General features: G+C 39.3%; 1 protein-coding gene across 1 annotated transcript in view; it reads left to right on the plus strand.

Moving 5' to 3' along the window:
- The first annotated feature begins 816 nt into the window (after positions 1–816).
- cbsb (cystathionine beta-synthase b) overlaps positions 817–23731 on the plus strand; it is a 29404-nt gene continuing 6489 nt past the window's right edge. Inside the window, exons 1-12 of the mRNA XM_036570869.1 lie at positions 817–946; positions 7532–7855; positions 9857–9963; positions 13419–13553; positions 15001–15080; positions 16511–16715; positions 17411–17502; positions 18119–18244; positions 19853–19937; positions 21250–21355; positions 22377–22454; positions 23114–23248. Coding sequence (XP_036426762.1) covers positions 7539–7855; positions 9857–9963; positions 13419–13553; positions 15001–15080; positions 16511–16715; positions 17411–17502; positions 18119–18244; positions 19853–19937; positions 21250–21355; positions 22377–22454; positions 23114–23248 — 1466 coding nt within the window. The 5' untranslated portion in view covers positions 817–946; positions 7532–7538. The remainder of the gene's footprint in view (positions 947–7531; positions 7856–9856; positions 9964–13418; positions 13554–15000; positions 15081–16510; positions 16716–17410; positions 17503–18118; positions 18245–19852; positions 19938–21249; positions 21356–22376; positions 22455–23113; positions 23249–23731) is intronic.

Below are 23731 nucleotides of genomic sequence, written 5' to 3' on the forward strand. Positions count from 1 at the left end.
GATATTGAGTTCTCAAAAGTTTGGAAAAAGAGGTGGAAGTGTATCTGTATTCCAGGTTTTTTTTTATTTTTTATTTTTTTTAATGGATTCGTATAGTAATTATTTGATAAATACTTACATGGGCTTCTATGGGGCCTAGAACTGCACACAGTTTCAGGGCAAAAATGGTCTTGTACAACCGTAATCAGAGAAGTTAAACCTCTTGTTTTTGGATTGTGTGAATTATTTATTGATGCTGTAACGAGTTGTAAGACTGCATATAGCTTGGTCTCGTCAGACGATATAAATAGTAGTTCACCGCATTATTTTCGAAGCTTAAGTCAGCTTCTTGTTCGAAGTTCCACGTTCCACCTTAAATGGTGCAGCAGTTACATGTAGCGGCTGAGGCTATTTAAGGTGGAACGGGGAACTTTGAACCAGAAGCTGACTTCAGCTGCGTTTCAAAGTCTCTAAAAGGAAACTCTGCTGTCCTGTACACTGTGGAAGCCGATAGGCGACGATTGTTTTCCATCTGTACTTCGCTTTAAACATTAGGACAAATTCAACATCTCGTTCATATGTCTTAAACAAGCTGTATGGGTCTCAAAACAAGCCTAAACGTGTCTGTTTATCTGTTTACCTGTTTTAATCCGGTTAACCGTCGTTGCTAGATGACTGCAGTGCTCGCAGCCCTGAGAGGAGGCGGCGTTTTGTTTTGTAACTACGACGAGAAGGCTCGACAAAAATCCCGACCCCTGATTGGCCGAAATCAGCAGACGCCCCCACCGCAGCCAATCAGAGCACACCGTGAGCAAGCCATATCTGGCTTCTGATTGGTCGCCTGTCGGCTCTTTAACGCATGTGAGCAGCTGGCAAACCCGTGTTCTCTCTCTGCGTTGAGTTATTAGGAAGGTCATCGCCAAAACCGGCCGCTTCATCTCCGCGCCAGACACTAATTAACCCTCAGGTGAGCGAAACCTCCGTTTATTACCTCAAATCAGCCTTTTACATTCATTCGAGTATGTCGGTGGGTTTTCATTGCCTTTGAGCATCGCAGTGTGACTCTCCTCTTGCCTGTTCACATGCTGTGCTGACCGGCTTTGTTCAGAGCGGTGTGATTCATTTATACACTGTTTTAGATTTGACCTCTGTTTAATTCACTGTAACATTACCGAGCATTTTGAAGCAGCGTTAGCGCCCAGAGCTCCGTGCTGGTCTGATGAAACGGTCCCAGCATCTCTAGCACAGGCAGGCTGAAATGGCTTAGTGCCGATTGCATCATCCAATGCAGAAAAGCCCATTTAACTCAGACTATGAGGACTGAAAAGGGTTTTATCACTATTATTATTATTATTATTATTATTATTATTATTATTGATGTAATTGTAATGTTATATATATATATATAGCATTAATAAAAATACTAAAAAAAATAGGAGTAGCAAAGTGGCAAACCAGCAAATGATAGACGATTTATATGTGAGTGAATCCTTGTTTATTCTGAAATTGGCCTTAAATTTGAAATAACTATCTTTTTCGTTTTTGAAAAAAAAACAAACACTGAGACTATGAGGGTTTTAAAAATACCTCCAAACCAGCCTTTTACAAATCTCTTCTCTGGAAGGAGGATCTTAGTTTGTTAATAAGAAATATAGCCTGTGCAATAAATCAGTAATTTAATGCTACACCTAGATTATTCCAGTTTAGTTAAAACCCTTCCCGCACTATGAGGGTCTGTAATGTGGCCAGAAACGCAGTTTGTATTTAGCTGCGTTCCTGTGTCTCTCTGTTCTGAGTTTATCGTGAGTCAGCGAACAGAAGTTTTGTATTACAGCGTTAGAGGGTCCGTGTTGCCTCATTTCCACAGACTGAGTAAAGGACACCATTTTAAGCCTATCCACAAAGGTTTAAATCCACTATAATGGCAAAGGTAGAGATGATGAACGGTCAATGTAGGGTCAGTATCTGCTTCTCCTGCTCCTGAAGATTAGCTAGCCCTGTTCATAACGTATACTGAGGAAGTTCGCCTAATACTGACGCTGATAGTCCAGCTCTAACATGTAACATCGACTCAGATGCTTAAAGGAACAGTTTAAAGAAGCAGAATAGAAAAGAAGAAAGTTGAATAAAATAGAGTGAATAGAGTTTAAAACCCATTAGTCACTTTTTCCTTTCTCATTAAATGCGCGTTGTTTATTATTGGTGCTTTTTGTCAGGGTGATAAATGAACAGGGATGGATTTGGTGTTGGTGTTTGTGCATTTATGTGTTGTTGGTTTATTCTGGATTTTTTGATAATTAAGTGGATGCATTTCTGTGAAAACAGACAAAGTATGATCTAATCTATCTAATTTAATCTGATTATTAAAAGGAGGTATCATGGTCATCCATGGTGCCCGATGAAGGAGCCCTTTGCTCTGTATTTTACTTTAGAAACTGTGAATAGGCACAGGAAATGCTGCTCACAGTCTAGCAGTAGAATTAGTTAGTACACTCTTTAAAAAGATGGAGCTGCAAGGGTGCTTTAGTAAAGAAAACTGCAGGATTAAATGTTTCTTTGCATCATGAAATTGTTGTTCATATTGATGGAGAATGTGCTGTAGATGGTTCTCTATAGAACCTTTTTGAAAATGGTTCTATATAGCACCCAAAAGGGTTCTTGTATTGTTACAGTGTCAAGCTTGTAACATTGGAAGAACCCTTTTGGGTGCTTTATAGAACCATTTTCAAAAGGTTCTAGAGAGAACCATCTATAGCACATTCATGGACATTTTCTGTCAATCCGAAGAACCCTTTCATAATGCAAGGGGTTATTTGAATGTTTATGATTCTATATAGAGCCATTTTCTTTATTAAAGAACCTTTGAAGCACCATCTTTGCTTTCTTTTGCCATTATAATAATCACAACCCTCATCGACAGCATTAAAATCATGCAATTTTATATTAAAAAGGGAGTAACGCTTATATTTACTGCTGTAATGATTGCAAATCTTAATATATAGAGGTAAATAAAAGGAGCTGATGATAGAAATAATGCATTTCCTTCCATATCACAGCCTGTCATATTGTCTATCCACACCAACAGTGAGTACTGCACAGGTTACTGCACTCTAAATTACAACACTCCTACCTGTGTTACCTGCTTTGTCGGTAACTGGCCACAGAAATATTTTAGCACGTTTTGTGTTTGTATCTGTTTAAGGATGAAATGTGTTGTTAGTAACACACCTGTTTTAAGAGTGGTTTTAACCTGGTTTGAGTTTTTTTGGGCATATGACCAACATTTCATGGTCTTTGCAGCATACACTGTTCATCTCCTTCAGTTTGTGCTTATGGCAAATGTAAAAGTCATGCTTATACTGTCACCCAGCTCTGTGATTTTATACTGAAAAACAGTTTTTAAAAGGCCTGCCATAAAACAGCTAGCTGTTGTTATTGCTCTGAAAAACAAATCTATGATGATTCATGCAGTTGGATCCTTTTTACACTCCTGCTGCAAGTAGACTTGTTTGGGCATGATGCAAGAGAAGAGGGAAGTTACCCAGACGTTGAAGTCTGTTCTTTCCTCATGGCTGGTCACTTCAAATAAGCCTGATTTGCGCATAAACAGGGAACAGGCTGAAGTCAGCGTGTATGTATGTGTGTTAACTCATACCTCCCAAACCAAAGCACCTATACTGCCCTTCGTTAAACGCACTTTTATGGGAGCCCAGTTGAACTATTTGAACTGTTAAGCTTAATGACTGTGCATGCTGAGTCACTATTGTTGGGCATTTAAAGTCCAGTTGACTGAAAGGGAGCAGTGGATAACACCACCTCCCCTCACACAAGTTTGTAGGTTTTATTCCCTAGTCAGGCAGGAATGTCACTGCTATAGGGAAGGAAAGTGGTCCCAATATCTCCTGCTGTTTGTTTTCAAAGCAGGTTTGGTACTATATCAATTATCAAAGTGATTAATTGAGAGTAAAAGACATAGAAAAACTATACATTATAAAGAAATCCAGTTTTTACAAGTGTTTTCCTAAAACTGGCCTCTGAATTCAATTCAGAATGATTCCCTCCCCATACAAATAAGAGCATATAAACACATGTGCTATACTAACAAGAGTACTTGGGCTAGACTCCCAATGTTGCGCTCACTTTCCACTGCAGGTGACGCCACCCTGCCTTATAGGATTGGAATAGGTGTTATTTTTGTTAGCTGACACTGCAATACGTGAAAGACCTCTCTTGGCAGCTTTGTAAGCTCACAACACAAGAGCACAAAACAGCTGTGTTTTTCTCAGAGGAAGCACAGCTAGATGTTTGGTAGAGCTGATGTACAGCTGAAGGAAAGGTCTATGGGATGAATGCTTAACAAAGCCAGATATTAAACATGATATTAATTTGGCTCTAATAAAGCTGACGTCTAAACATTCAGGCCATGGGTTATTTATAGGTAGATGTTGCTACTGCTTTTTCAGAGATTCCCAACAGCTTCAGCTCTGCTCTTCAGGGTGTAAATTACAGAAGAAGTGTTTGTGGACTCATAGATACTGGAGGAAAATGCTAAGACAAATATGAAATATTTTAAATACTAAGATACTTTTGGAAGTTTTTTGACACAGAACAAAATCTCACAGGATTCTCCCACAACATGATGCGGCCTTCCCCATTCTTCACTGTTGGGATGGTGTTTGTTTAGGAATAGAACAGTGTGAGGTTTGTGCCACACATAGCATTTTGAACTCCATTTTTGTCTTTTCTGACCAGAAAACCTTATCCCACGTTTTAGCTGGGTCAGTCTGATGCTTTCTGGCAAACTCCAGATGTGCTTTGGTGTTTTGGTCAGTAATGGCTTCTTTCTAGCCACCCTCTCATACAGGCCAGCTGAATGCAGAGCTCTTGCCAGGATTGACTGGTGCACCTTCTTTCCAGTCTCACGCAACAAACTCCGTTGCTCCTTCAAAGTGATTTTTCACAAAGTTTTTACTTGCTAGATTTTTTCAGTATATGCAGCATTATTTCTCTTGTATTGGTTACCCAATGCCTTTTCTATTTGAACAGTTGTTTTTCTGAAAGAGACTTTATCTAAGTTTCTTATCTGAACAGGAGTAATTCTATTGGAAGTCTGCAGTGATGCGCACTTAACCGCTGATTCACTTTACAGTTCAGATTAGGGTGAAAGGCGGTCGTTCTTATCAGGAGGTGTACAAAAAACATGGAAGTGAACGTGCTGTTGACTCTTACCTGTATTATGCCTAGTGCTACCTTCCAGCCTTTCAGTGCACTATGGGTTTTCTAGAATGAGGCCTCCTTGTTTGTTGCAAAGCTGACCGAAGTGTTGGTGCTGTGTTGATCCTTTGTCATGTGATGAAACATTATTTTTTGTAAACAAGTGAATCGACATGCATTGAAATAATGCTGAAACAAAATAATCACAGTGCATTTTTAGGTAGGAGGGTACAGGATGTTTCTGTGTTATGTTGAATACTGAGCCTGTCTCATCTTCAAATGTTGCTCCACCATTTAGGCCTTTAGCTTATAAGGTTATTGTTTGTTTAATCTTATTGTTTTAATAAAACTGTAAAATTGCCTGGCGTTGGAAAGTAAACTCACACTCCTAAAAACAAAGGGTTCCTTATTTCTGCTATAGAAGAACCACTTTTGGTTCAGATTCAGGGGATGGTTCTTCGGAGGACTGTTTTTGTAGATGAGATGTGTATGTTTGAAGAACCTCCACGTAATTTAAAAGTTCAAGGAAGAACCTTAATATTTGTGTAGAACCTCTACAGTATGTGAAGGTCCTTTTTTAAACCTTTTAAAAAGTTCTTCACACTCTCAAATCTCTTTGTAAATCATGTATTTTTTAGGGAACCTAAAGAGTTTTTTTTTTTAAAGAGTGGAAATGATGCAACAGGTTCCTACCATTTGCCTATGCAAAACAGTCTGGTAGTTATAGAGAAAGCTTTCACCTGTCTTTAACAGTTCCAAGCCAAAGAATCTGGTTTGGGTCAGTGCCCATGGGTTACTGTTTCAGTTCCTGCATGTACACAGCTGAGATCGAGGCTGTTTTTGTATGATGTTTTGAAGTTGAGAAGGTGTGTTCGAGCTGCTGCGTTTTGGTGGGTGTGTCAGTTCTTGGCTTGGCAGCGTTTTGGCTTTCTCTGCTCTGTCCTGTACTGATTAGTCCTAGTCACGCAAGGGCCTAGGTAATACGGTACTTTATCAAAACAAGTAGTGTGTGAGTGAGCGGGAGTGGGGGGTGTATCTAGAACAGAGCTAAGGTTACCAGATCTTATCAGCAGAGGTGATTCTGAAGACCCTGCATTGCCATTGTGTTACCCAGAAGTGTTAATAAAGAGTCAAAAATGAGTCAAAAAGGATTGTATAGATGTTGTTGAAATGAGCCTTTAGGAATGTTCTTGGCAAGAGAAAAGAAACTGGCATGGAAGGAATATTATAATATTATAATATTTAATTTTAAACATTGTTTATGGCAGGAATACTTGCATTTTAATTGATCTCTTGTAACATTTTGACTTGGGGGCATTGCTAGCTGGCAACCTCTTTTCCAAGTGAGACTTTTCTAATCCCTATTGTAGAGGATTACTGCTGCTACATATCACTCAGCTCCTCCATCATAGTCTTTTTTGCGGCTCAGCATATTAGATAGCTTAACTGGTTTGCTCTGGCTCAGAGAACGTACAGCATTCTGAGCTGCAAGCAGATGAAAGATGTAGTGGTGGCAACAGCCAATCATAGGCTAACAAATCATAAACTAGTCAAAACTGATCACCAGGTGGGATTATCCCAGATAGCAGCTCACTCAGGGATTAGTCAGTGTTTTTATGTTTACAGCTCAAAGAACAGCCACAAACAGTAATATGTTGTAATTGTGTTCCTTTTTTTTTAATGGAAACCACAAAAAATCTGACTGTACTGTTGCCTAATCCAGTTTCTTGAGTCTCAAGACTAAATAAAATCGACTTTACTTACTTACTTACTTACTTACTTACTTACTTACTTACTTAAGAGAGATTGTACTTGATCACTTGTCTGCTGATATTTCTCCTCCAAAAGTTTGGAGAATCACCATTAAAGTCCCTGTCAACTCATTTTCATGGTTTTCTTCTATTATCTGTAGTACTTTTTCTTCCTCTGTAGGAATGATGTTGCTCTTTTCTGTTGAGAGATTTTTGAAATTACTTGTTTTCTGGTCTTTTCTTCAGTTCGACTTGATTAGGGCGGGACTAAATTCGGTGCAGGTGATGTCAGATCTGCTAAAGTAGCAAACCAATATGTATACATCAGCTACTCACGCTCCTCTCACAGAAATGACTGCTCTCGCCCTGCTCTGAGTCCCAGACAAAACTCCCAGCAAGTGGGTTATTTAAGCTTTTCTAAACTTGTCAGCGGTGCTTGTTAGGAAGGGTTATAGCGCCGCTGTTTCCTACTGTTTACTACTTGAACATTTATCTTTTATTAAATTGCTTTAATTTATGTATATCCTTAAGTTTATTAGGGCACCATGCTGATTTGTTTGTGTAATTTTCCCGTCTTTTCGCTTCAGCTGAGCCATGCCTTCAGTACCTTCTGACTCAGACACTGCCACTCTGGCTCCTGTCTGCCCCCACGCCGCTAAGAAGATGGCGCTCCTGAATGGGGAAGGGATCAGGGTGGCGGCCAACGCCTCTACTTATACGAAGGGAGAAAACGGTCACAGTGTTGAAAATGGTTCGACTAACATGACCAAGAAACTGGAGAACGGAGAGCAGGTTGAGAATGGAAAGGAGGGCGTCAAGGAAAGGAAGTGGATTCGTCCAGATCTGGTCAGCAAATGCACTTGGAGCCTCGGTGAGCCGAACAAGGATTCCCCACACATGCATTCTCAGCGGTGAGAAAGCCATACATAAAATGATCGTTTCCAGATAGTGTGATCACATTAGTAATGTTCTCTTAGCAGTATTAGTCGTTTTGTATTTACATTCATATTTTTTGCCTTTTTATTTTTTTTATTTATTTTTTTATTTTTTAATGTATTCATTTGTATTCATGTTTAGTACCTCAACACATTACAGTTGGATGCAAAAGTATGGGCACTCCTGGTTAAATGACACATTTTGTTGATTTTCTGAGTGAAAATAAGTTAACATCTTCTAAAGAGAACACACTTCTGCAAACTTCAATGCACAATTACTGTTTCTTTGCTGAATTTACCATATTAAAAAAAAAGATAAAACACCAACTGTGTGCAAAAGTAATGCTACATTTTATATTTTATATATTTTTTCCAGTATGCTAACCTCAGCAAATCAATAGAAACTGTGCACTAATTTGCAGAAAATGCAGGAAAAATTAGTTGGTTCACTGTAGAGGATGTTTAAATTTCTTTTTACTTAGAAAATCAACAAAACACCTCATTTGACTTGGGCATTCAAACATTTGCATATTTTTTTTTTTCTCCAGCAGAAACGATGTACTTATTAAATGCTTTACTAAGTCTAGCCCTGAAAACGTACACATCCGTGTGAAATGCTGTTCTGCAACCTTCTCCAGACGTTGAGTTCTTGAGTTAAGTTCTCATAAACACCAGTGTCCTGCCTGGGCATGCTGAAGATCATAACAGCAGCCTTCGTTTGGGAAGTGTGATGCACCTGAAGCTGTAGGAGGTTGAATCAGCTGTGCTCTTTCCAAAGATCTTGTTTGTTTTGTCTTGTTTGCTGTGCTAGAAAAAGGAGAAGTGCTGTTAAAGCCTGACACTGTGACTCGTACAGTGGATTGCTGAGTCATAGTTACTGAAGAATGCGACTCATTAATTAAACAGGTGGTTTCAGGATATGACCTTCGCCTCATTACTGTGACCCTTAGCCATACATAGACTTCCTGCATGAACTGTAATAATTATACTCAGTTGATTTAGTTATTACGTAAGCAACCATGAGGCATTTTACAGACTGATGACCTCAGATTCTCCTAAAACCCTCCACTTTGATCATATTCTACATACAGTAATATGTAATATATTTATATGTATGCATAGAATATGTTGTCTTTAGCCAGACATAGACTTCCTGTGTGAGACTGTGATATTCATACTGAGTTGGTTTGAATAATATAATGAGGCCTTCTACATGCTCCTTAAGCCCTTCACTTCACTCACATCTACTAATTCAACATATTTAGAAAATATATATATATATATATATATATATATATATATATATATATATATATATATATATATATATATATATATATATATGTATGTATGTATGGGTACATACATTTATAATAATAATAATAATAATCATAATAATAATAATAATGTGAATTTTTGCCAAACATAGACCTCCTACGTGAAGACCTGCTTCAGGTTCCTCTTCTAAAGGCTGCCACTTTGATCATATTCTTCATAAAATAATATATTTTAATATATATAATATAAAATATATCAATATTTATATTTTAATATATATACATAATGTTATTATAAAGCTGGGGTTTTCAACTTCGGCTGTTCTAATGTGGCATATTTGTCACAGTTTTAACTTAGGACTGCCTTATAAAACATTACTTATTTTAGTGCACCAGGAGAAAAACAAGCAACCCAGAAAGATTCCACTATTGATTAGCATTTGTTTGCGCTCCAGGGGGGTCCTCCACAAAGCAGAGTTTCTTTGTAAACCTAGATAACTTTAGCCCAATGTGAGGTTTGTCCAATACAAACATCTCTGACCTCTTATTCTATTGGACAGGCTTGAGTTTTGGCTTAACACACTTGGCTAACTGAGAAAGCTGGCTTTGTGAAGCACCCCCAATTGTTTCCCTTGTTCCGGTTCTTGTATTATGTATTGTGTCTGGACGTGTAACAGTAATATGCTTCATCTTCCTACAGGATGAAAGTCCCCAGCATTCTGCCCAACATCCTGGGAAGGATTGGGGACACCCCGATGGTCCGCATCAACAAGATCCCAAAAACTTTTGGACTGAAGTGTGAGATCTGTGAGTATTGAGTCTTCCTTGTCTGTTTTCTGTTACTGAAACCAGCGTTTCTTAATCCTGCTCAGGTGTGCTGGACCAGGGAGTAGGGGACACTTAAATGATAAGTTATATAGTTCCGGAACACTGAGTAGGGACAGGTCGGTGGGGCAGGCGGAGGTCATGCAATACATTAAAGAAAATGGTAGGTTTCCTGATGACATCAGATCTTAGGATTAATGAGTGTTTTAAATGAGGTTCTTAAGCACAGAACATTCTCTCATTTGTGAGTTTCCCAAACCCACTCATTAAATGGATTCCTCAGACAAACACAGTGTTCCTGCTAAAACATGAGCACTTGATAAATCCAGGTTATTTATTTATTTATATTTATTTTTCCACTGATTACTGCCACCTGTGAGTTACTGCTGTCGTGAGATGGCTGATAGATGGTAATGGCTTGCCTGTTTAGCCCCAGAGGACAGAGCTAGCTAGGAGGCTAGCTAGCTCTGGCATCTGCAAACTCGAAAGGTGGTACAGCTTCCTTCATTTATAAACAACTGTTTTTGTTCGTCAGTACCCTGAATAATAGTTATATCCTCTTATATAGACCAACACAGACCCCATAAACATGTTCATAATGTCAGATATGCCTGTACAGCACTAGACTCAATGCAGCATTTAGTAAAAGGTTTTCTGTCATGTTGGGGGCAGTTCATGCTGAGTGGCTACTCATCCAAAGACCTGTCACTCCAAAACGGGTGACCAATGGAGAGTGCATTTGAATGTCCTCTTCTAAGCCCCGCCCCTGTTAAAAGTGCAAAAACTCAGAAGCACAAGAAGCAAAACAGCAATTCCAAAAGCAAAAAATGAAGCAAAAATTGGCAAAATGACACAAATGTATATCATAATGAGAGAAAATGAGTAGTAATCTTTTTGATAAAGTTTGATTTAACTCTCTTATTTGTATTTGCAACAGAATATTGACATTTTTCATACTCAATATTTTGCCTGTGGAATTTAAAATTTTATTTGAAACTTTGTGGCACAAAATTAACTCCACACCTGTGCTGTTGTTTATGCACTCACACATAAGCTCTTTCACTTCAGCCTTCTCTGTTTGTAATGGGGCTCAGAAAGTCTCATGAAGTTGAGTCAACTTCTGATCTTTCTCTGAAAATCGAGACTCATTTGGCCAGTTTGGAGAGCTGAGGAACCAAAAGCTGGCAGTGACTATAATCCTCAGGATGACTGCTAAGGGGCGAGTCGGCACCAAGCCGGATTTGATTTGTCACGAGGGGCTTGGAAGTGGCAATTCTCACAATTATCAGTGCTTCAGTCCCTCACAGTATTTAAAGTGGGCCTGATCATTTTCTCTGTAACATACACACACACAAATGCACTGTGTGCTGTGTGTGTGTGTGTGTGTGTGTGTGTGTATTGTAATTAACAATGCTATGTATTGTGATACATACATAATATGAAAAATGGGTCAGTGAAACTATAATGCAGTTGTGGTTAGTCTTGACCAAGATAATTTCCAATTGTTGGATTACATGAATACCTTGACTCATCAAAACATCTAGAAAACGCTCGTCTGGAGCGATGATGATGATGATGATGATGATGATGGAAAGATTAGTCATTTACATGTTGCAACCGACTCTTCTGCGGTATCAGTATTACAAAGATCAATGTTGCACTAATGACTAATAAATGTATACTTTGCAACCCTACAAGCCAACAAACTGAAGGAATTGCAAGGCATAATTCATTGTACTGACTCTAAAGATATTCTATTCTATTCTATTCTATTCTAACTCATAAATGACAGCCAGTCTCTTTAACATTTAAGATCAGTTTTCACACATCAGAGACTTTCTAATAACATCAACCTCATACAGTACAGTACAGGGTGAGTGGGTTCAGTAGAATGGGTCAGACGGGTCACAGGCTTCTGCTTAAGCCCCTCTTTCATTTAACAAGCAAGTTTGTTTAAACGTGTGGAAGTCAAAGCCAGATGATTCTGAACCGCTTAATGAAGTTTGAAACCAAGCGTTGGATATTTCTAGAAAGCTCATGTGAAACAGATTACCCCTTCTTTGTCTGAACAGAAAGACTTTGGAACGAGTGCCTGTTAACTGTACCTACGTATGTGTGTGTGCGCGCGTGTGTGTGTGTGTGTGTGTGTGTGTGTGTGTGTGTGTGTGTGTGTGTGTTTAGTTGAGTGTCTAAATTACCACAGAGGTTAAAATCTAATCGGATATTGTTTGAAAATCCAGCTTCTGTGGACAATCCCAGAAATGACCAGCCTCTCCAAGAACACGGTTTACTAACAACCTGTGCTGTGCATTTACATGAATAGTTCAATCAACGCGCAGTTCCGCACAATGACTCAATTAGCCGACCATGTACTCCACCCGCCATTTGCCTAAGTAGTAATATTGTAAACTTTTTTAAAGATAACAATGGGAGAAAATAATGTTTTAAAACAATTTATTTTAGTGTCACAAACTTCTGTAACAATATAACACAGAACAACTTTCCAAATGAATAAATAGGAGTTCTTGTTTAGCCAGCTGACTTTAACCTTAGTTGGATCTAACCCTGGATTTTCTGTCTTACAACGATAGATTTTCGGGATACATCACCTTGGCAACTTGTGCTGCACGGCTAATCTGCTCTAGGATACTAAGCACTAATACTTTGACAGAGGAGACTGCTTTTTACCATCTCACATTCTTTCATGCCAAACTGTCATTTGAGTTAACAGCCTCTGGGTTTTGTGAAGCTGAAACTTAAGTCAAATAGCCTGTCTAGGTTGATCCTGCTTTGTTAGGCAAACCTCAGGCGACTTCTTGTTGCCCAGTCAAAAACCAAAACAAACATTCACGCACACGCGCACACGCGCACACACACACACACACACACACACACACACACACACACACACACACACAAGTTATCTTTAAGCTTTTCTCATTATTTTTTTCTTTTCTGTTTTAACCCATTGCTTTCCCCCCTCACTAGAGCATCTTAGATGACATAACGGGACATTAAAACCCAGACGTAATGGGGGGGGGCCTCTAGTGCCTCACTACCACCAATCAGCTGTTATGTCACTTATTAGGTAGAGCTGGCAAGATTCAATTTATATAGCGCCTTTCACAAACCCAAGGACGCTTAAGGACATTAGCATTTTGGACTGAACTGAAAGTGTTAAGTGTTTAAGTGAAGTGTTTGCTTTGTATTGGTGGTGTACTGGGATCCTAAAATCGTGGTAGCCCTAAACTCATCTGTTTGATTGCACTCAAATGATGCTCCTAATGTTTTTATCCTTAGCACCAAGATGCTTTCATGAAACATCTATTTCATGTGTGGTAAAATTATTCGTTTAATGAAGTTTTATGCAGGTTTTATGGTTTCATAGTAGTTTGATGTAATGTCTTGGTTGATGATATTGGTTTGTGTGTTTGCAGTGGCTAAGTGTGAGTTCTTTAACGCTGGAGGCAGTGTGAAGGACCGTATCAGTCTGCGTATGGTGGAAGATGCAGAGAAAGCTGGAATCCTCAAACCTGGAGACACCATCATCGAGCCCACCTCTGGAAACACAGGTCTGTGTGTGAGAATATATGAATGTGGATCTAGGCTGTGCTGTTTGTGTCAGGTTTAAAACTTGCAGTTAAAAGCATATTTGGCAGTCTTTTACGCCCATGCTAGGAAAGCCACTGTGCACCCTCAAAGACTGTTTGTGTGTGGGAGAGCCAGTTGAACCAGATAAAGGATTGTAAGAAAGGCTACTGTTCCGCCTGGCACAGTGAAAACAGCTGCTTTTCGTTTCAGTTCTTTAGGTTCTGCACAAAAAACTGTTGTACATACAGTGCTGTGAAAATCTCCTGTTTTCTTCTGTTTCTGTCGCAATTTGTCGCAATAAATTTGTCGTAATTGTTTCAGATCTTCAAACAAAGTGTAAAATAAGGCAAAGATAACCTGAGTAAACACAATATACGGTTTTAAAATGATCACTGTATTTATTAAAGGAAATAAATATTCAGCACCTACTGGCTGTCTGTGAAAAGTAATTGCCCCCTTAGTTACTCGATGAACCAGTTAATTAATTTTAGTTTGGCTAACTTGGATCAATTAAACTTGATACACCCAGACTTGGTTGCTGCCCGCCCTGTTGAATCTAAATATCACATAAATAGAACCTTTTCACCTATGTGACATAAGCAAAAAGGTCTCAATGAGCAGCACACTATGCTGTGATCGAAAGAGATGAGAAAGTACATTATTAAAATATTTTAGTCTGGAAAGGATTACAAAGACATTTCTAAGGCTCTGGGACTCCAGCGATCCACCCTGAGAGCCATTATCTCCAAAAGGAGAAAACTTGAAATAGTGGGAATTTTCCCAGAAGTGGCTGACCTACCAATATTCCTCCAAGGGCACAGTGACAAATCATCCAGGATGTCATAAAAGAACCCAGACGAACATCTAAGGAACTGCAGGCCTCGCTCACCTCAGATAAGCTCAGTGTTCATGATTCCACTATTAGAAAGAGGCTGGACAAAAAAGGTATCAGTGGGAGAGTTGCATGATGAAAACCACTGCTAACCGAGAGGAACACAGAGGCTCGACTCTCATATTTAATATAAGCATCTGAAACCTGTTAATGTAACAAATATGCAAAAACACAGAAAATCTGAAATATGTTACAAATAATTTTCACAGCACTGTAAACATTTATGTTATAAGGGGCATAAACATTTTCTATGAAGCATATGTATGATAATTTATGTGTAGGATGATTTGAAATGTCAGGAACCACCTAAATATGTATAAGACACTTCACGTTAGATTGATATCATGTGTTTGACCAGTTGGTGTCCTGATGTTTGTTACCCATTGGTATAATACATAACGGTAAAGATTATATCAAGCCACATTAAGCCTCTTAAAGTAATTTGGGTGCATCCTGACTTTTGACTCACCCTGTACATTGTGGGTGTTTGGTGTGTGGTTTCTTACTGTGTGGTTTCTTACTGTGTGTTTTCTCAGGGATTGGTCTGGCTCTGGCTGCAGCAGTAAAAGGCTACCGCTGCATCATTGTCATGCCTGAGAAGATGAGTATGGAGAAGGTGAGTGTCAGAATTCTGATAAAATCAAAATCAATGGGAAATCCTAATGCACTTTTCTTCTGTACTGTGACATTTCTGAGAGAAACAGAATATCAGGCAGGGCTTCTGAGCTAGCTGAGTGTTTTCACAGGATGATGTAAAACAGAATGATAATATTGAGGTAGTCAAAATCAGATGTTTTAGAGGGACAAAAGCCCTTTTTCTTCTGTCTGACATGATATGATAAGTCATGCTTAATATGACCAGGTATGTGAACAACTAACAGGTTGACTTTAAACAAACTCTGGATAAATAATAAATTATGTACGGTTGAATGCGAAAGTTTTGGTGACCCTGATCAAAACTGAGCATGGCGTTAGTTCAGGCAGGCCACAAAGTCAAGTTCAGGCCCCAGTCTCAAATCACCAGCAGTTATCAGCTGATCTCAATTAGCTAATGGCTCAGCTGATCGCCTGCTACGCGTACGATTGGCTAAATGTGTCAGAGCGTTTATTTAACCTGCCCATTTTGTAACCTGCCTCTACTCCAACTCCTTCATGCTTGATGCCTGCTCAGTTCTGTACCCTAGGAGGGTCTTTCTGCTGCTCTCTCTGTGTTAGACTTCCACTGAGTGGCAGAGAGGGCCCAGAACAGAGTCATACCATGAGATATAACTCACTGTAAATGGAAACAAAATATTTTGTTTGACGAAGTGGTCCTGACTGAATGATATGTTTGGTTGATTGTGTGAATAAGTTTATTTGATGAATTTAACACATTGAGGAAAAAAATTAAGCATGAAATGTTGCCTGTGGAAAAGTTATTTTATCATTTATTAGTACTTATTTTATTATTTATATATTTTTTCCCAGTATTTTAAATTCAGCAAATAAACAGCAATTGAGCATTAAGATTTGCCATAAAATTCCATATTTAAGATTGCTCCCTGTATAGGATGCGTGTACTGAGTTTCATTTATAAAATCAAGAAAACACATAATTTGACCAGGGGTGTTCAAACTATTGCATGTAACTGTAAATGTTATGTTGCGTCTACATTCTAACAGTAGACAGTGAACGGCAAGCCAGACATTTGATAGTTTTCAGTGGAGCTTCACTGAAATTTCCACCAACGGTAACGACTGCACACATCGTCTTGTTGAAGTTTAGGTGCACAACATAAAATTAAGAGTGCAAAGCATCTTCCTGACTGTTTCCCACCTCTGTTCTGATAATCATGTGTTGCTGCTATCAGTCATGTACTGCTCTAGTGTTTTTTTTTTGTTTTTTTTTTCCCCAACATCAACATGTAGACACAGCAGTAGAGTTAACATTACAGGATGCAGCTGAACACATGGAAAGTAGCTCGGTTATAGATGGATCAGATACGTGCATCATTTATGCACAGTATTAATGAGTGTACAACGATTTTCTAATTTGATTGTGTGTTAGGTGGACGTCCTGCGTGCTCTTGGTGCTGAGATTGTTCGGACTCCGACTTCAGCTCGCTTTGACTCTCCCGAGTCTCATGTGGGCGTGGCCTGGCGTCTGAAGAACGAAATCCCCAATGCTCACATTCTGGATCAGTACCGCAATCCCAGCAACCCCCTGGCTCACTACGACACCACCGCCGAGGAGATCCTGGAGCAGTGTGACGGTAACGTGTGCATGCGCGTCTATGCGTGTACAATACAGTGTAGACAAATGACATGACACGCACTGATAATCTATATAGAGAGAGTTTATGATTTAAATGCATCATGAATAATATATTTTGTTCTCTTCATGATGTAGAAATAATGCAGTTCTTATTAAGGCAGTAACCGTAACGTTACGTTGTACTGCATTACCCCTCACACTGATTATAACTTTATTCTGAATATCGCTCAGCTTTCTCAGTCATTATGGAATCGCCCACAGCTCGGTTCATTATTCTGGACTAAAATTTTATTTATTCATTTATTTATTTTTACAGACTCCTCAAAGTTATTTGAAATCTGTGACGTTGCACAGGACTAGCAAATTAGTCATAATATAGCTACATTTATCTGTAACCAAATTGGTTTTACATTTGATCCACTTCTGAACAGTAGAGTTTGTGGCTAGATAAAGTACATTTAAGCCCATACCCATCCCTGATCCTGCATTAAATGCTGGATTGTGTTGCTGATTATGAAACTACCCAGCAGCAGAGTTCAACACCCCCCTGACAAGCCAAAGCAGTCTTACTTTCACCCTCATTTCTTACTGTGTTTACTTGTACTATTCAGTAAAGTGGGTGACAACTAATTGTACTGCAGCCTTGGATTGTCCTTATAATTCATTAATCATGTGATCTCTGTGCTCCTGCAGGTAAAATAGACATGCTGGTGGCTGGAGCTGGCACAGGCGGCACCATCACTGGCATTGCCCGTAAGCTGAAGGAAAAATGCCCCAACATCAAGGTTGGGCTCAAACCTGTCCATCAAACCAACACTGTCTATAAATACAACTGCATTTTATTAATTTAACAGCCTTTATAAAGCATGATGTGATTCATCAGCTGTGATTCCTACAATGTTGATTATGTTAGTCCACTCCCTCTGGATAAACCCACGTTTTACGATGCCATTACAATGACAAAGGGGTGGACTGTATTTAAAACATATCATAAATAAGAACAAATGGGTTGCAGTTATTTGTTTTGAACTTTGAAGAGACACTTGTGTGTTTCTTCTTCTTGACCGCAAGTTTTCTTTGGACTATCAGGACTAGTTGCATGAGTCTGTATATGAATCATTGAAATGAATTCAGGTTAAACTGCTTTGCTTCCTTTTAAATTTACAGTAGATAATCCCTGTACAGGGATCACTGCACAATAAGACTACCCCAATAAAGCTTTCTGAATAGTTTAAAATCAGTTTATTGTTTAAGATAAAAAAATTAATAAACAGTTGTAACACATGAATAAAAAGGGCAACAGTGACCTGTTGTATCTGATGAATATGAATATCTCATAAAGCTGACAGATTTAATGCTGACTGGACAAGACAATATCAGTAACCAGTGCCTGTGTGTTAGATTGTCGGTGTGGATCCTGAGGGCTCAATCCTGGCCGAGCCAGAGGAGCTCAATAAGACTAATAAGACCCTCTATGAGGTGGAGGGCATTGGATATGACTTCATCCCCACCGTACTGGACAGATCTGTAAGTTAAAACTGTCATTGTCATCTCTGAATGCTGGTCTGTTTTTTTATTCTGGGTTCAAATGAATGTGTTTTGTCAACAGGAACAGGATCAGCTCATCCTAGATCAGTATTTTGGTCTGAGAGGCTTTATACATGTTATCTTCATTATTGAAAATGCTTATCTGAATGGCATGCAAACTGGAACAGCATGTTTGTTTAGCTTTTCTTTATAAGGCCATCAGGAAAGATCTTGGTTTGTCTCTTCAGTGATAACTGGTTACATGCCACAGTATGTAGTGCTAGGCACATTTATTTAACCACTTTAAGCCTGAGCCAAAAACTACTGCGTCACTATACTTCACACTTCAGTCTTTTATTGTAACTCTTATTAACCAAGTCAGTACTAAGTATTTCCATAGCAGTGTGAACTGCATTCAGAATATGTGTGCTGAGTTGAATCGGATCTGAAATTTTGGTCTGAGCTTAAATACAGCCCAAGAACTTTCTGTCCAAGTTGAGTTGGACCCTGACCTGAGGCCCAAACTTAAGTCAAGCAAAATTCTGTTAAAAAGTGACCCAAACCGGCCCAGCCACCAACCACAGTGCCAAATTGATCCTAACAGGACAGCTCAGGTTACCATTTAGTGACAATAATAGCCTCTTTCTTTACATAGAACATACTGAATGTAACTGACCAAACAAATGAAATATTCTTTTGGCTGCACAAACCTGTATTTCCTAAATTGATTCAGTTTATGTACCACTTTCTCTCAACCTTTTGTTTCATGTACCTTGCTGCTAAGTGGGTGACTCCAGTGTGTCAGGTTAAAAGCCAATTTAAGAAAAAGAAAGTAGTGAAGAATTAAGTAAGGAGAAAAACTAAAAGAATTAAGTAAGGGGAAATGCAGGGTAAGATCTGTTAAAAGTTTGAAAAGTGGGCTGTGAGATAGAGGGCGATATAGCAAAAATATAACAGAAGACATTTTCACAATACACTATGTATAACAATATTTAGTTTCTCTGAAGTTTGATAAGTTGGAATTTACTAAAAACTTCTTTATCTATCTGTCAATCTAATAAGTGTTCTTTAAGTGCTGATGACATCCATGATACGCTCAGATAATGGCAATGTGATGTAATTTATCACAGTCACAATAAAATATCGTCATATTGCCCTCCCATACAGTGAGAACCTGGAAATTAAATTTGAACTCAACCCAAGCCTGTCACAAGTTTGGAAAATTGATGTCCGAACCTGACCAAACCTCACATGAGTAGTTGGGTCCTGTTGGGTTGGGGCAAACATTTCAAGCTCTTCTGTGCACATGCTCACTCAGAACCTTTCACAGTCCATCCAACAATAAAGGCAGAATGGAGCTTCTTTTTGTACAGTGATAAAAACACGGTAGCACACAGGCAATTCTGATTCCACATGCTGATTCCTTTTACTATGAATAGCATGGACATGCATGCTCACCTACTCTGGGGCAGATTTTAATGAGTTAAAAGAGGTAACGATTCTAAATGTATGACTGGTAAGACATTAGATCTGACTGGGTTAATGGTGTAATATTTATTAGGAGTACTACTAACCCCAGCATATGCTGATATGCTTGCTCGTCATCAGGTTGTGGACAGCTGGTACAAGTCCAACGATGATGAGTCCTTCGCCATGTCGCGCATGCTGATCCGTGACGAAGGCTTACTGTGTGGTATGTACTCACCTGCACCTTCTCTTGACCATTACACTATGTATGGACAAAAGTATGTATATGGAGTCGGTCCCCCCTTTGCAGCTATAACAGCTTCCACTCTTCTGGGAAGCTTTCTACAAGATTATGGAGTGTGTCTGTGGGGATTTTTGCCAATTCATCCAGAATTTGTGAGGTCAGACACTGATGTTGGACGAGAGGGTCTGGCTCGCAATCGCTTTTCTAGTTCATCCTGAAGGTGTCCAGTGGGGTTGAGGTCAGGGCTCTGTGTGGGCCAGTCAAGTTCTTCCACACCAAACTCACCCAACCACGTCTTTATGGGCCTTGCTTTGTGCACTGGGGCTCAGTCATGCTGGAACAGAAAAGGGCCTTCTCTAAACTGTTCCCACAAAGTTGGAAGCACAGAATTGTCCAAAATGTCTTTGTCTGCTGAAGCATTAAGATTTGCCTTCTCTGGAACTAAGGGTTCTAGGCCAACCCCTGAAAAACAACCCCATGTCATTATCCCTCCTCCACCAAACTTTACAGTTGGCACAATGCAGTCAGGCAGGTAATGTTCTCCTGGCATTCGCTAAACCCAGACTCATCCATCAGACTGACAGATAGAGAAGCGTGATTCGTCACTCCACAGAATGCATTTCCACTGATCCAGAGTCGAGTGGTGGTGTGCTTACATCACTCCATCCAACGCTTGGCATTGTGCTTGGCCATAGAAACCCATGCCATGAAGCTCCTGGCACACAGTTTTTGTGCTGATGTTAATTCCAGAACTCTGCAGTTATTGAATCAGAAGAGCGCTGGCGACTTTATGCACTATGCCCCTCAGCATTCAGCGACCCGCTCTGTAACTTTACGTGGTCTGACACTTCGTGGCTGAGTTGCTGTGGTTCCTAAATGCTTCCACTTTTCAATAATACCACGTACAGTTGATCGTGGAATATCTAAAAGGGAAGAGATTTTGCAAACTGACTTTTTGCAGCGGTGGTGTCCTATTACAGTATCACGCTCAAACTCAGTGAGCTCTTTAGACTGACCCATTCTTTCAAGGCAGACTGCTTGCCTAGGTGCTTGATTTTATATACCTGTGGCAATGGAACTGAATGAAATACAAATTTAATGATTGAGGTGTGATGTCCCAATACTTTTCTCCATATAGTGTATGTGATGTGATCCATCACAGACTGCATCATCAGAGTCACTGTTTTATATGAATATTAACCCTTTAAACTTCACACTTATTATTGAGTTATTAATCTGTGTGATTACATTTGTACATGTAAACTTATGGTCCCCTCTGCTGGTGTGTATGAAGGTGGTAGTTCGGGCTCAGCCATGGCGGCAGCGGTGAAGGTGGCTAATGAGCTGAAAGAGGGCCAGCGCTGCGTGGTCATTCTGCCAGACTCCATCCGCAACTACATGTAAGCAGCCACTGACTCTTCTCATGCTTCAGCTGTGTAATACGATACGGTGCCTGTCCTTAGGGGACCGCACAGCCATTTACAGACAGTGTCAGCTTTCAAAGAAACTGACACTTAGCACCTACATAAAAAGCTAATTATAAATATGCAGGCCTTTTGAAATAGTAAATTTCACAATGTAGCAGGTCATCTCTGTAAAAAAATTCTTCTAATGATGTGATAATTAGAAGAATTGTTTTGAACTGGCTAGTGCACTAAATTAACAGCTCAGCAAAAAATATACTTTACACAATTTTCCACTCTCCCAACATTCAGCTGATGAGCCAAGACATGTTTGTTCTCCAAATTTTGCTTCTTTAGTTTAGAACTGGGGCTACAATGCTAATGTAGCAAATAAACACTGGAAGTTAATAGTCACCCAAATCTTTTCTGTAATTACATCCACAGAACCTCTCTCAAACCACATCTACAGCTTAGTTAAGGTTGCACAGACGTGTCGATGAACTTTAGGACACAGTATACTTTACTATGAACTATAAAAATTAATGAAACTTTCTGTATAGCTGAATGTAGTGGTCATCCATTTTAGACAGGTGTTCTGTTTAATTTTATCAATTACCACAGATGACAAATGTGTGCTTACAAAGAGTAATTTGGCGCAGTGCCCATAGTATAAATTGGCTACTTGTTGAAGATTTGTTTATTTTTGTAACTCACAGTAAATCATAGTCTTTCCTAAAACATAATGAAGACCTGGATGTGGTTTAAGCAGGTTGAGAGCAGTTATCAGGGATGAAAACATTTGGGTGACTATTGGCATCTAATGTTATCAGCATTAGACTTGTGGCTCCAGTTTAAAACTAAAGAAAAAAGTTTGGACATTAAACATGTTTTGGCAGATCGACTAAATCTGTCTCGCTGTCTTTTCATGCTGAAAAAATTGTGTAGGTTAGATTTTTCATTGAACCGTTGCTTAAAAGGAAATCATGATCACTGACCGAGAGAGTCATTTCTTCCACAGGTCCAAATTCCTCAGTGACAAGTGGATGTGTGAGAAAGGCTTCATCAGAGAGGAAGACCTGATGGTGAATAAACCATGGTGAGACACTCATACAAACACACATAAATACATGTATGTAGCAGAACAGCATGGATAAATTCAGTTTTATAATGTTTCCTGAGCTGCTACTCTGCTTGTTTTGACTGGACTATTTTGTTATTTATCTTACTTTTCAGAATAAATTTGTTAATCTAGGATCAGTTTCATATAATATTTAAAATATTTTTTCATATAATAATGATTGAATGAATCACTTATGAAGCTGAAACGAGAGAAGTCTTACTCTTAGAAGCTTGTTAAATATAGACTCCAGTTACTTCACTATTTATGAAGGTCTTGATAATCAGATGATGAACTGAACATCATTAGTGCATGCGCTCTCCATGACCAGGACTGACAGCTGACTTCTAGTGTTTCACATTTGTTTAAACATGAACACTTCAGGCTGTTTCCGAGCCCTGATTGGTCAGCTCTAAACATAGGCGCAATAATATAGCGTGTTGACCTATGCCTGGGAATGAAAGGAATGTCCTGGTACTTACAGTACATCAACCGTAACGTGTGGGACGTGCCGTCTAACCACCTCTCTCTCTCTCTCTCTCTCTCTCTCTCTCTCTCTCTCTCTCTCTCTCTCTCTCTCTCTCTCTCTCTCTCTCTCTCTCTCTCTCTCTCTCTCTCCCCCCCTCATGTCTCTCTAGGTGGTGGAATCTGACTCTTCAGGAGTTGCGTCTGTCTGCTCCTCTGACCGTTCTGCCCTCGGTCAACATTAAAAACACCATTAAGATCCTGAAGGAGAAGGCTTTTGACCAGGCCCCAGTAGTTGATGAGGCTGGGTAGGTTAATCGTCCATATTGTACAGTATACTGTACTGTGATAGATCATATCTGCTTTGTAGTTTGAACAGTAGTGAACAACGGGTTACTTAAAGGTATAGTTTTGTGAACAATCAACGGTTTTCCTTCTTACCCCAAATCAGTCAAGACATGCTTGGTATCTGAAGTTTGCTTCTTTAGTCCTGAACTATGACTATGCATGGATCAACACATTGTTCTCAAAGACAAGTAATTTCAAATAGACTTACTTATGTACTCTCTGACACTCTGTACATGACATACTGTAATTTATAAAAATGGACAGAAGTACAGACAGAATTCAGGCTTAAAGATGGCTATTACTGTTTTTAGATATATGATAGATTTCATACACGTGTGTGTGTGTGTGTGTGTGTGTGTGTGTGTGTGTGTGTGTGTGTGTGTGTGTGTATACACACCTAACAGCATGTCATACAGTGTCAGAAACCACACAAGCAAGTCTAT

Source organism: Colossoma macropomum, unplaced genomic scaffold, assembly GCF_904425465.1.
Source record: "Colossoma macropomum unplaced genomic scaffold, Colossoma_macropomum, whole genome shotgun sequence".
Taxonomy (NCBI): domain Eukaryota; kingdom Metazoa; phylum Chordata; class Actinopteri; order Characiformes; family Serrasalmidae; genus Colossoma; species Colossoma macropomum.